General features: G+C 44.4%; 1 protein-coding gene across 8 annotated transcripts in view; it reads left to right on the top strand.

The window, feature by feature from the left end:
- Positions 1-852: 852 nt before the first annotated feature.
- Positions 853-14,274, top strand: part of LOC116432589 (uncharacterized) — a 316,706-nt gene continuing 303,284 nt past the window's right edge. For 7 of the 8 annotated variants that reach the window (XR_012999343.1, XR_012999344.1, XR_012999342.1 and 4 more), the window contains exons 1-2: positions 853-1,040; positions 2,011-2,114. Coding sequence is in view for 2 of the 8 variants with exons in the window: in XM_076370527.1 (XP_076226642.1) it covers positions 2,106-2,114 (9 nt within the window). In the remaining 6 variants the exon portion in view is untranslated. Of the gene's footprint in view, positions 1,041-2,010; positions 2,115-2,136; positions 2,279-14,274 lie in introns of those variants that run through there. The other variant, XM_076370526.1, reaches the window with a different exon arrangement.

The following is a 14,274-nucleotide window of genomic DNA, read 5'->3' as shown; positions in this document are numbered from 1 at the left end:
CTGATTGGGATTCCCTTTAGATTGTTTCCTAATTTCGTTGGATTCTTAAGCTTAGGGCAATAGGGGATGCATGGTTGTAGGTTTCTAGTTTAAAGTTTGACAGAGATGCAGAGATAGTTCGAATGACAAGTATCTTCGTTGGAAGCTGATTAGGATTCATTTGTGGATTGTTTCCTAATTTCGTTGGATTCTTATGCTTAATGGAATAGGGGATGCATTATTATAGGTTTCCAGTAGTTCGAAGTTTGACAAAGATCTTCGATGGAAGCTGATTAGGATTCATTTGTGGATTGTTTCCTAATTCCGTTGGATCCTTAAGCTGAGTGCAATAGGGGATGCATGGCCATAAGTTCCTAGTTTAAAGTTTGACAGAGATGCAGGGATAGTTCGACAGACGAGTGTCTTTTCGGAGGCTGGTTGGAATTCATTGACAGATTGTTTTGCAAAAGCGTCCTCGTGTTTTACAGGGAAACGATGCGGTTTAAATTCGATAGAAAATGCATCGCCGAATGGTACACCGGTCGCGGTCGAATAAACCTCGATATTTCAAACCCCCGTCGCGGTAACCGATAGAGAAGTGTCCCGGGATGCGATGCGAAACAAAGTTGATCGGTTTTCCGCGCGACAAGCTTGTCGACGCGGTGTCGACAATGTGGCCGGAATTTTCGTTCGATTTACTGTCTCCTGAAGTTTTAGTAATTTCGCGTGCAAGTCCCGCGCTGTTTTGCTAGTTTCCCTATCGACTGAGAAGTCTCCTCTAGTTCCCCTCCGTGGCCGCGAGATGGCGTCACCGGCAACGACCGTGGCGCTAACCGCGGTATATTAGACAATTGTCATTAGTTATTCGAATTATTGAATTGATCGCGTGGGAGCTGCGGCCTGGAAGATTTGGAAGATAGTTTCTCGTGAAATTTCCAGTGATCTTTTCTAAATTTTGTGTCCTCGAAGTCTTCGTGGCTAGTACTGTGCGTTTAGCAATGAAATTGTTGTTTGTGCAATGATTCTTTCGATGAATTCGATGAAGATCGACGCTTCACTAGGTACGTTGCATTTCCTTAACATTCGCCATGTTGATTTCTTGGAATGCATTCGAATCGAACTCGTTCCACGTAATTGTATTCTGGTTTATAAAGTTATTAATATTTATCGAGTGTCGTTTGTTACTTTCTAATTATTCGTGACAGGTAACCTTCGTTAATACTTTTTTAAAGATAAACATTTATGAGAGTGTACATAGGGTTACGTTTCTAGAAATTTCCGTTACTATTTTGAATTTAACCTGACCCAAGAGCCTCCGCACGTAGCACTCCAGGTGTGAATAACTCGTTACATTGAAAATATTGCAGCAAAAGTAAAGCATTATGATGAAAGGTCATCGTAGATCGATGAAATTGCCTAGTTTGTTACACATACTTACGATAAAAAGAAGTCGACTGTTTACAAGGTTATCCGTTAACCCTAAAAGACTATAAAATGGCGGCCGAGGCCTTCAAGCGTGTAATTAACAAACTATAAACAATACATTGTTTTGCCAGTGTAGAACATTGAGAGATATTATGTACCATCGATTGGTCGTGTTCTAATATTAACGCTTCAGTTCTATTTCTTCAAAGGAAATACAAATTACTTAGTTTCTACACTTAAGATTATTCTGAATCATTGTAAAATTAAGAATTAAGATCCTAAAAGTAAATTGAAATTCTCATCAGACATACTTAATTCTTAATTTTACAATGACTGAGAATCCCTATCAAGTGTAGAAGTCAAGTGGTCTGTATTTTCTTTGGAGAAATAATTATTATCTTTGTTTAATTAGATAAAGATCCTCCAAATAAATTGAAATTCTCATCAGACTTAATACTTAATTTTACAATTACTAAGAATTCCTATCTTAAGTGTAGAAGTCAAGTTATTAGTATTTTCTTTGGGGAAATAATCATTATCTTTGCTCAATTATAGAAAGATCCTTCATTTTAATTGCAATTCTCATCAGCCTTAATACTTTTCCAGGTGCAGATGCGTATCAACGAATGCTGAACGGTGTCTAAGCAGCGGCAGGACCACGTTTGCCAGCAGCCATCGATGCGACCGAATGAAATGGCTGGATGGCGGGGGTGAGGTTATAAAGATTTTTTATTCTGGGGTGTTATCCTCCAAGTAATGGTCGCAGTAAACCACGGGAGGGCCCGGATGGACCATCGATTGCGAGTTCTTTCGCTGGGCGCCTCTTACGGCATCACGAAGGAGGATTGAGGTCCCGCATTACCTTGACTTACAGGTACTCGCGGCGGTGTTCCTCCGCGCTTCCAGTAGGAATACGTACTCCCGCTGAATATCTATCCTCCTCAGCTAAGGGCTAGACTCTTCGATCCGCGATATATTCGAGGACTAGCCCTTCGCCTGAATTTATTAGCTTCTTTATTTTATCTTTGGCTCGAAGCGACCCTTGGTACGCGGAATAGCTTTCCCTTCGTCTCGGCTTTTAAGCTTCTGGCTAGATTATGTAGATAAACTAGGAAGCGATGAGTTAATCAATTTCAACACTAGATTTACTGGGTCGAAACTACCCTTTGATTTCTACTTTCACAATTACCAAAAGGACAGATTCGAGAAATCCTTCACCCTTTGCACTCCGAAGTTTTCACTAGAAATATTTCAACATTTTCTGATGAGATGACGATATTTTGTAAAACCAACTCGAGAAATTCACGCGAATTGGCGGACAAACTGTCTTATGTCAATATTTCTCATATTGATGCATTATATGAAGTATAATGTTAAATATCAAACTTTATAGCTTCACTGTAGAGTCACCTCTCGATTGCAAAGGGTGAATTATTCAGCGTTGCAATCCTTGCATTACACTATCAACATAGTTACGTTATTAAACATTCTGATTCGATATTGATTTGCCCGTTACAATTGCTTTCAAGTAATTCAGTAGCGTCAGTCACCGGTGACTGGCATTTAACGTGTTAAATCATCCAGGGACACCCGAATTGACACATAAATCACTTTAAATCCCAATAAACCCATTATAGTATCCACAAAGAAATTCAAAAAATTCAGTTAAACCTCAGCAGTTCTACCGAATATACACAACAAAGTAGAATTTCTTCACCACCTTAGCGCCAACGATTCTCTACGCAAGACACAAAGATTTCACACCATAACTATCAATAAACCCATTATAGTACCCACAAAGAAATTCGAAAATTCAGTCGAACCTCGGTTCTACCGAATATCCACAACAAAGTAGAATTTCTCCACCATCTCAGCGCCAACGATTCCCTACGCAGGACACAAAGATTTCACACCATAACTATCAAACCCATCCACCCAATTCCTCCGCGACCCTTCTCAGCTTTCCTGCTTATTCCCATTCAACCCCGAGAAGCTCGCGGTATCATTTCGTTAAAACAACGCGTCTTGGTTCCCCGACGAAGGAATCCAACCCCGCCCTCCCCCGAATACAAAAATAATGAGCGTCGAGTGTTTTGGTTCGATTAGGCCGCGTCGATTTTTATCGTCGCCTTCGCCCTGCGGTCGTGCTCGAAGGGGGCCGCGGGCCTATGCAAATACGCTCGGCGGGGTCGCGGAGGGGGGTTGGAAAAAAATTACGCCGAAGTGCTAAACGATCGCGAAGAGGGCGATGCCTTGTATTTTTACGCGTAGCATGCGCGCTCGAGTTTCCTGCGGACGGGGCCGGGGGGGTGGCGGGGGGTTGGAAGATCGGGAAGCGAAAGAGAGCGGCACGAGGCCACCTTATGTCGGGCCGGGTGACTTCGAATGACAGAGGGTGCGGGATTTTCAGGTCGGTATGCAAATAAGCCACTCCCGGATGTCTCGGGGGTTCGATTCGGTTTAAAGTTATTGCCCCGCGCTCGAGCGGCCGCCCGCGTCACCCGGAATCATCGTTCCCGGCTGCCGGAGGCGAGCGGGATTCGCAGGAAATCGTTTCGCGCGCGATCTTCCGGCTCGCCGCGGTAGAAAAACGGATTGCCGATCAAAGAGACGTCTCGGGACGTCTGCTAATTGGATATCGCGCGAACGAATCGTCGCGATGGGGATCGTTTGTAGGGGAGTTGTTGAGAACTGTGCGAGATAGGCGTTTTTTCGATTTCTCGCTGCTGTCGCGAATTAAACGTGATTGTTTTCCCGAAATACAAAGCACTTAGTTTCTACACTTTAGATAGAGTATTCTCGATTCTAGAATATTCTCGATCCTAGAGTATTTTCGATCCTAGAGTATTCTCGATCCTAGAGTATTCTCGATCCTAGAGTATTCTCAATTCTAGAGTAATAAAATTAAGAATTCAGATCTTTCCAGTGAATTGAAATTCTCATCAGACTTAATACTTAACACGTTGAATGCCACGGAAACTTCGGTCATATTTTGTTTGTGAACTCTATTGATTATTTAAATAAAATATTAAGTTATATTCAAGTTTCTTTTTAATTTTATATGTTTTGATATCGTTTCTTGATGTTTTCGGTACTTTGTAACGTATAGATATTCTTGGCTATGTGTCCCTTAAAAATATTTTGTTACAAAAACTTATGAGTTTCATAATTGAAAACATGATAGGAAAAAGTGTAGCAATACTGTTCGTTGATTCGTGGTATCTAGTTTCTCGACTCTCGGTTAGTTGTAGCAGGAAATTCAACTTACTAGATGCGCTCTGTCGATTTTGATCTGTAATCTTCTAGGAATCATTTTCCTTGTCATTCTTACCGTTTTCTCCCTGGAGATCGTCCCACGATCTTCCGGTTCGTTAGAGTAAGAAGACGATTCTTGATCAAAGATAGCGATGTTTCCCGATGTTCGCGAGTAATTTTCGAGGCGCGGAATCGATAGGACGATCGTAACTAATTATAAGATAAATGTAGCCCGCAGGACCGGCTCGGGCCGAGAGTCACCGGGAGATAAGAGGACAAGTGCGGAGAAAAAAGGAATCGGGGGAAAAGGAGAGGCGCGCGAGCGGCTGAATGGCGATCGGCGAGCGCTCGGCTGGAAAGGGGACGGGAATCATTTAACATTTTTAATCGCTGCGCTTGATTACGGTTCGAGAGGACTCCGTGGAATCGTGTCTGTCAGGTGTGACTGCGGTTGCCGAGGATTTATGGGTCGGGCACTGATTTTTGAGAATAATCATTCTTTCAGACTCGTCCGCTTGGAAAACTCGCTGCAGTTCATACTGAAGCTACGCGATAAATCAAAATTATACGTTCCTTCTTTTTCCATTGCTGAGGAAATGCTACTTCGAGGAGGGTCTATAGAGAAAGTAGAAAGGTCAACTTATGCTTATTCGCTGGAAACATTCGACACTTTCCCATGAAGCATAGACACTATTTGAAACGAAGTGAGAAAACATTACAATTAAGAAACAAAGCTATTTTCTATATATCTTCACATATTGATGCATTATGTAATACTTAACCCTTAGCACTCTAGGTTCTTTTGTAATCTATCAGCAACTGCAACTAATTTTTAACGAGGCATCAATACGTGAAGCGGAAATAAACGAGTCCTATTGCTTAATTGGCGCAAGGTCTTACTTTATTTACGTTAATAAATATTAACAATGAAAAGTACTGTCGAGTACAAAGGTTCACTTGCGATTCTAAGTATTCTCGATAATCGGAACACCGAATGCCCGTTTCGATCTCGATAAAGTGCCTCGTGTCTTCGATTCTCCGATTGTCCCGCGATCGATCGCCGAAGAAGACACGCGATATCGCTGATTAGCGTGTCTCGTAGACGCTTAATCCCTTAAAGCACCCTTCGCGATGTAAATGAATATTGATCACCGTCCCGGGGGGGTGGATATCCGAGGCGGACTCGAAAAGAATCGTATCTCGAGACCGCAAGCGACCGTCTCTGAATGGGAAATCAAACGAAACGAACCCCGACGACGTTGATCGGGGGGTTGGGGAATGTGGGACGGTGTCGGTAATGAATAAAAATTATAATTACGTTTCTACGGCGCGGCGGTCGTTCGCCGCGGGCGAAAAAAAGAAGTTAATCAATCAAGAGTCGGGAAGGGGAGAGTTAAGGTTTTGTCTTTCCACGGGTTGGAACGTGGAAGGGAGCCCTCTCGCAACGCCAGCCCTCCTTACGGTCTCGTCTATCGGATTCGCGTCCTTCGGGGTGGAGGATTCGAGACCGATCAATTAGCTTCCCGTTAGAAGCGAGAATGTCCTCGCTTTTTATGCACTCTCAACTCTCCTGGATTCTTCGGATCTTCAACTTAACACTGGAGCTACTAGATGATTCTAAATTCCCTATTCCTGACTTATTTTACAATTACTGAGAAGATAGAGATACGGACGATTAAGCTAATTCAATAAAAGGACACCTGAAGTATAGATCAATTTGAATCTTAATTATCGCAGGCTTGTGGCTTTTATGAAATTCGTAAACTTCAACTTAATACTGGAGCTACTAGATGATTCTAAATTCCCTATTCCTGACTTATTTTACAATTACTGAGAAGATAGTGATACGGACGATTAACGAAGTTGATTAAGTAAAGGACAACTGAAATATAGATCAATTGGAATCTCAATAATCGCTTATGGTTTTTATAAAATTCGTAAGTCAGAGTAAGTGATCAGTTCTAGCGTTAATGAAGCTTTCAATTTCGTAGCATTTTGTTTGGAGTTTCAACGTTTCTATACACGGAAAATATATAATAATAATAATAATAATAATAAATATTATAAATAGCAATAATTATAATATAAAATAATAATAATAAATAGCAAGTTAGGTCGCGTGACCGATTGCCTTTGCTCCATACCAATTCCTTTCATTCTACAATACCGTCAGAAGTCTCTCGATTCTGTTCCGATTTCACAAAATTCCGACGAGCCTAAAAACATCACGTTGAAACGCCGGAAAACAGTGGAGAATCACCGAACCGCATCTCAATAGCAATCTCGAGCAAGTAAACAGAGTCACGTTCGGCGAGATCACGAGATCCCCGAGCGGATCCGTGAACCGAAGGACCCGGCAGGACCGCGGGTGTCGCGGGGAGGGGTTGTCGAATATCGGGGCCGGGCCCGGCGCGGCTAGTGAAACGTGGAATATGCAAAGAACCGCGTTACACGCATCGCTCACCGCGCATCAAACGTTTATCGCGTGAAACCATAAGAGAGCAGTTGGCGCGGATGATTCATGATGGCCGGGAGAGAGAGCGGGGTCTAGCTGCGGAGAGAAAGGGGTGGCGGATCGAAGGGGAGAGCGTGGGGAGGTCATAGAAGAAAGAGGCTGCCGACTGTATATACCTACATCATGCAAATGGTTCCAATCATAAGCGAAGTCTATAATCGATCTATAAATCTGCTTACAACGGGGGGTGGTGGAAGAAAGGTTCCTGCGGGTAGGGGGGGCGGGATGGCGCGAGGCCACGTTCACGGTGCGGCGGGGGTGGTCCCGACAGCAACGCCGTTGCCTTCCTTCGAGCGCACCTACCAACGCCCGGCCGCACACCACCATAGACAAATGTATCTTGTTAGCATACCATTTGTATGCATGGGGTTTTGCGCTCTCTCTCTCTTCCTCCGGCTACCCGGCTCGCCCCCTTCGTTGATATTGTCTTTGTCGGGCGCCGGCCGAGCTGCGGGCTCGGTTACCGTCCCTTTCGTACAGACATTTAGCGCCTAACTTCTTCGGGAAATCGAATGGAAATCGTTTACCGCTCGCTTCGTACTTAATCGACGCGGACCCTCGGTGATTTTCGATTCTTTAACGGACTCTTTACGAAATTCGACGCGTGTTTCGGTGGTGGTGCTTCACGGTTTCGATTGTGAAGTTGGATGTACCTTGATCGGTTGTGTTTGGATGGACGGTGGTTTACGTCGATCGAGATTGATGCAGTTGGATAATCTGATCGTGTTTTGGAATCTCTTATTTCTCCTTGTTTCATTGTTCAACTGTTGACTATTGGAGTAATTTCAATTGCTGCGTGCTCCAGTTTTGAAACGTAATTATTTCGAGATACTTTAACCCTTTGCGGTCCGAATTGCTCTTTTCTCACTTTGAGGTTCACGTCGACGTTGGTTCATTTTATTACAGCTTAATATGACGCTCTATTTATTTATTCAAGAATATTTGGGAGTCATTCAAATGCTACAATCGTGATACTACAAATAAACATAGAAAAAACTGTTAAAACAGGTAGAGGTTGCAATACAATAGAACGTCGAGTCTGACTCGACATAGGACTGCTAAGGGTTAATATTAAATCATTTGATCGAATTGCATTATTAATATTCCACATTCATTTAACTGAACGTCACTGTACTATGTAGCATTATTTATAATATAGAAATGTTTTCATATGATCGTCGTTTCATTGAGTGAACTATAATAATTTGGTCGGGGTCACTGGTGACCCCCATGGCATTCAACGTGTTAACTATAGAATCAAATCGTGATGCAACAGTAACAAAGTAACTATAGAACAAAGAATTGTGATTAATGGAAATCAAAAGTGTTTATGCAATTAGTATGAATTATGATGATTCGATTTACAAGGAAGACACGTATCTTCCGAACAATCTGCAGTATCGAGAGACCCGTTTGTTTCGGCGGTGGTGGGGACTGAAAGAAATCGCGGGGAGGCCAAAAGACGTCTTAAAGACGGCTGATAATTACGGGAGGCTCGCGCTCGGCCTCCTTGTTTCTTGAATATCAAAGCACTCGACAAAATAATCAGCGAACCAAAGTCGGGACCGGAGCGGTGGTCGAAGGGTTCTCTCGAGCGCGCGCGCGCGCGCACGGGGGAGGAGCCCGGACGATATTCTTTGCATCATTATCGCGATTTAATTATGTCGAGTTCCTTTGACTCTCTTCATTTAACCGTCGACGCTCGTCTCCGACCGTCCCCCGCCGCGATTCCGGCTGTAAATATTTTTAAGACGACTCGCCCGAATAATCAGGGATTCCTTTTAATCAGTCCCCCGTCGCTAATCAATTACATACCTCTCTCTCTCTCTCTCTCGGCTATCGAATTTTTTCCCGTCCTAAGGATTCCCTTCGTTTCCTTGCGAAATTGCTGGTTCGAACGAACACGGTAATTAACAGCGAATGCGACAAATGTATTATTAAATTAGAATTAGATTTATAGAACAGCTACGAATGAGTATCAGTATCTTTTTGGAAACAAATTGAGAGTAATCAAAGAAAATGAATGCGAAGCGACTGTCGAGAACTTGAACCTTTGCACTCGACAGTACTTTTCATTGTTAATATTTATTATCTTCCATTGAGATGATAATTAAGTGATAGAACTGGTTTATTTCCGTCTCACGTGTTAATGCCTCGTTAAAAATTTAGTTAACCCTTCGCGGACGGAGATTCTTTGAAATATACAAAAGCATTAGCATATCGATTGCTTAATTAATATAAGAATAGGAAACTACGTTTTCTCTTGTTGTATGCTCTTTGCAATTTTTAACTTTTTAAAATTTTTAACTTTCTAATTTGCTCTTCGAGTAATGAAATCATTTGCCAGCGACTTAGTCTTCCAAATGCGAACACTTCGTCGAAACGTGGATATTCGTTTCTAGTTAAATTTTCATTTCACAATGTTCCGTTGAATTAAACGGTGACTGAGATTCTGCTCTCAAGTGCAAAGGATTAACGTTCACAGGCGAACGCGGTCGCTGTTATACATACTGTATCGCCAGAAGTAAGTATCCGCCCCTAAAAACGGCCGCAGCCCCAGTTAAGAAGCCGCAAACGTAAAAGCCGCGCGGAGGCGGCCGAGCAGTCTCGCGAGAAATTAATTTTAACTTTAAATTAAGACTGGCCCGATACCTGGTCGCTTCTTTGTTGCCGCGAGTAGCGCGCCGGCTGAATCATCCCCTCGGGAAAGTGGCGTCGCGGGGTGGGGGCGCTCCAAGTTTTCCCGCGCTTTTGTCTAGCCGTGTTCCGCGGCGGATGTTCGCAATAAAACCAGGATACCGTGGCCGGGCAACGAGTTATCGCTTTGCCCGATCAATTTCTCGATCGCGGAATCGCGGAGAGTTCGGTGCGAGGTCAGCATAAGTATCGAACATGAAATACAATCATTTTTGATCTTTATAAATGACGCATTTATATCAATTTCGAAGTGTAACTAATTAATCCATTACGTGTTGACTTCATTAAACGATATTCAGTGATGCAAATATTCCGTTTTGTTCGTAAACTTGCAAACTGTTCGCTTGAACCAAATGAAAGATTTTCGGTACGCAGAGTTCTATTTGCAATGGATTTCCATCAAGGTCAGAATTATGAAAATTCCTATATTAACCCTTTGAACTCTGTAGGCTCCAATATTGCAACAGTTGTAATATTAAATATTTCAATGAATCTTAAAGAAACTACAAAATTATTAGATTCTCCACACATCCAAATTTTGTACTAAGGAAAATAAAAGATCGAAGAAATGTTATAGCATTCATTTTCGCTAGGAATACTATAAAAATTAGTTGCAGTTGTTGGTAGATTACAAAATAACCTGGAGTTAAGGGTTAATAGTGGAATATTGATGATTAGTAATAGATGAATATAGTATTTTTCCTTTATTTCCTTCGTAAAGAATGATTGAATGTTTCGAAATTTTGGAATCTCTGGATCACAGGATCGAAGTTTTCTTCAGTTGCTGATATATTACAAAACAACCTGGACTTAAGTGTTAACCCTTCTCACGACGATGTTTCATACCTTAAACAACTCTCCCGATACAAGCTCGAGCCGTATCGAGCTCTTAAGCATCAGACGAGCCTCGCGTCAATATCTCATTATTCGAACATCAAAATTATTCAGCTTTCGATTCGAAGTACAGAAGCTCGTTACGCGAGCGACGTTCGACAACCGGTTAAACGCGTTGAACGCCTAGGAGGACTCGCCTTGGACGTCCTGCCGGAGCAGACGTCTCCCGAGGTGCTCGGAGATCCAACGAACGAATAAGGGATGACGGTGATCTTTCGAACAGCTCTCTCCGGATCGCGGCGCTGTAATTTCTCGCCGGGAACGCGGCGAATGACAAGAGTACGGCCGAGAGAGAGGGCATCACGGGACGTCGCGCGGCGGCGAGCGAGACGGCCGAGGATAGATGGGCGTAAGAAAAAGGGCAGGGGGAGGGGGTGCGGAAGGCGCGAGAGGCCATCGGTCAATTAATCAAGATAATGAGAGGCAAGTCGAGCCACGGAGAAACTAGTAGGCAAAGGCGAAAAGGGTGGAGCGTCGGATAGAGGACAGGAGGGGTGGTGTCTGAAGGGGGGCGCTGGGAGGGCCGGGATATTAGACGAGGGTCGCCGGGAGGGGCGGGAGCGGGGCGAAGGACGGCGGGAGAGGAACGTCTGTACGAGACATTCGACACCTCGGCCAAACCGTTCCCGACAATACCGAAGATACGCGACTTGGCGGTAAACTTAGCCCGGCGAGGCTTCCGGATAAGCAGGCCAACTTGAGCCACGGAAGGAGGCGCATGATTAATTAATTAGCCCGGGCTAGTTAGGATGCCGGGCCGGATGGTTCCGCGGCGTGTGTAGGTGCGCCACGGCTCCTCGGTTACACGTTCACGGCCGGATCGATATGATCGCAGGCCCATCGATGTCGCTTGGATTCCCTCGGTTTCGAAACTTCGAAGCTACTTTTCCACGGGGTTCTTTCGGGGATGGAGAGGAAGTTTTTGGGATTTATTTGGGATAGATCGGGGTTGATTCGGTAACGATGAGACCGGGAGACTTTTGGGAATTCTGTGAACTTCGAGAGTTTAATGATGCCTTAGAGGAACTGTTATATTTTTAACCCTTGGACTTCGAGAGTTTTATATCAAAATCTAACGCAGTTTTGACTTTTGGGAATTCTGTAGGAACTTCGAGAGTTTAATGATTTGTTAGAGGAACTGTTATATTTTTAACCCTTGGACTTTGAGAGTTTTATATGGAAATCTACAGTTTCTGATGAGGTATAGTTAATATTTCTTGAGAGCAATTAATAGAAATAGCATAGAAAAACGAGGCTTTATTCTAATATTTCAGATATTACGCATCATGCTAAACTTGGTATTCAATATTATACTTGTTAACACTAGAACTACCGAGCATTTAATACGATTAATATGCAGTTCCTATAAAAATTCTAACAATAGATTATTCTCAGTTTCTTCAGATATTCATTATAGTACTCAAATAAAACTATAAAATCGAAACGAGTCATTTTGAGGTACGGTAGTTCTAGTGTTAATTTGCTGTACCTAATCGAGCGGCTGATGTTGTACAAAGGGTTAATTGCACAATGAAGAAATCAGGAATGAGTAGTTTTATTGAAGTAGGGAAGCTGAAGATACAAGATAGACTGTAGAATAGATATTTACCTATAAACATCGAGTTTAGAGTCTTTTCTGTACATTAGACTCTCAGTTGTCGCACCAGACGTCCATTTCCCTCCGTTAATCGTGGATTTCACGATTACAGAGGTTAACACGTGGTTCCGCAGCGACTGTCCGAGCATTTCGTTCCGCCGCGCGCGGTAAGTTTCCCATCGAGACCGCAGCCACGGGTAGCGACTGTTCAAAAATCGTTTTCCCCGCTTTTGTGATCGCGCGGGCATTCACGAGTGGCGGCCGGGAAGCAAACAGAGCTCTTTGTGCGCGTATCAAACCGTCCCCGCGGAATGGGAACGACGGTGGTCGTGATTTATGAACGAAACCGGTGCACGAAGAAATCTAATCCGACGAACGGAAACCCGGTCGATGGTGAAGGGGTGGTTTTTGTTTCCGCGCGCTATCACCTGGGATCTCGCGTCCTCTTGGATCTTTCAGCGAGGACTCAAAAGTCGAATGGAGAGATCGACTCGGGGCCGAGTAGACCCATGAAATATGGATCGGACAAACAGGAAGCGACGGTGAAGAGAGAGAGAGAGAAAGAGACAGAGAGAAGAAGGGTTGAACGGGGCAGAGTTCGAGAGAGAGCGCGCGCTGCCATCGTTATCGCGAGTATACAAGTGCGCAGGACGAGACACGGACCAACGCACAATCCTATCTCCCCGATCCTATCGGTCGGCAAATATAACCCTGAATGACCACCCTTTCGGATATTAACTTTCGCGAAGTCGTGCGTGCCCGCGAGATCCCGGACGGTTTACACTAGATACCGGCGAGAGGTCCTCGTCGGAGCGGGACACTTAGTTTCTCGTTTTTAATGTCCGCCTGACTCGTGTCTACGGTCCTCCACCGGCTACCGAGGATCCGAGCCCCCTGCGCAAACGTTTCCGCCAAATGGGATTAGGAACCGAAGGGGTTACGGACCCTGACTTCGAATCGTCCGCGGTGCACACTTTATTTCCGTCTCGCCGCGAGACGTTCCTGCCTCGGAATATTTCACGACTCGCCGGAGGCTGTGTAACCCTCGACGATTTTTATTCCCGTTAGGTTCAGCCGGGAGTACGATGAATATTCGTAGCTGGGGAACCGGGTATTAATTCAGTTGCGAATTCTCTTGTATACAAATCCCCGGAAGCTATCACTCGCGGTAATCTACTTAGAGGTTAAAACCTATAGACAATTTTCTTTCTTTCAATATAAAGCGGAGAATTCTCTTGTATTTAATCTACTTAGAGATTAAAACCTATAGACAATTTTCTTTCTTTCAACATCCTTCGAACTGAAGTTTCTTAGTGATCTTAGAAAACGCAGTCCGCGGAATCGAAGTCCAAGCGGAGAATTCTCCTGTATACAAATCCCCTCTTGTATTTAATCCACTCAGAGATTAAAATCGATGGACAATTTTCTTCGTTTCGACGTCGTTCGAACAATTTCTCGGTGCTCGTGGAAAACGCAGTCCGCGGAATCGAATTCCAAGCGGAGTTCCCATAGCGGAGGTTACCGTAGACGATAGAGGAATCTCGGCGGAAGGGTTGGGGCGCGAAAGGGGGATGAACCGGAGGCTCTGCCGGGACGTAGGTTAGGTTACGGAGCAGCGGTAGCTAGCTCTAGGCTGGCATGGGGCTACCGTCGGCACCGCGGCGCGTCACACATTAACATAATGCTAATTATCTTGCCAGCTCATTAGCGCCGGTAAACTGTCCGAGGAAACTCGGCCCCCCGAGATAAGGAGGTTGCCGGTGGCCGGGTTAGGGGGCGGTCTGTCGTTCTAGGAGTTGCTTGCACGCGCGTCCGCCCGCTAGCTCGCTCTCTTCTCCGGTGCTTCCCCGTCCGAGGGCTGGCAAAGATTAAGGTCCCGGCCCCGGCGAGCACCGAAGACGCCTTGACGCGG

Source organism: Nomia melanderi, chromosome 9 (assembly GCF_051020985.1).
Source record: "Nomia melanderi isolate GNS246 chromosome 9, iyNomMela1, whole genome shotgun sequence".
Taxonomy (NCBI): domain Eukaryota; kingdom Metazoa; phylum Arthropoda; class Insecta; order Hymenoptera; family Halictidae; genus Nomia; species Nomia melanderi.
This window is presented reverse-complemented; position numbering and strand designations above follow the sequence as displayed.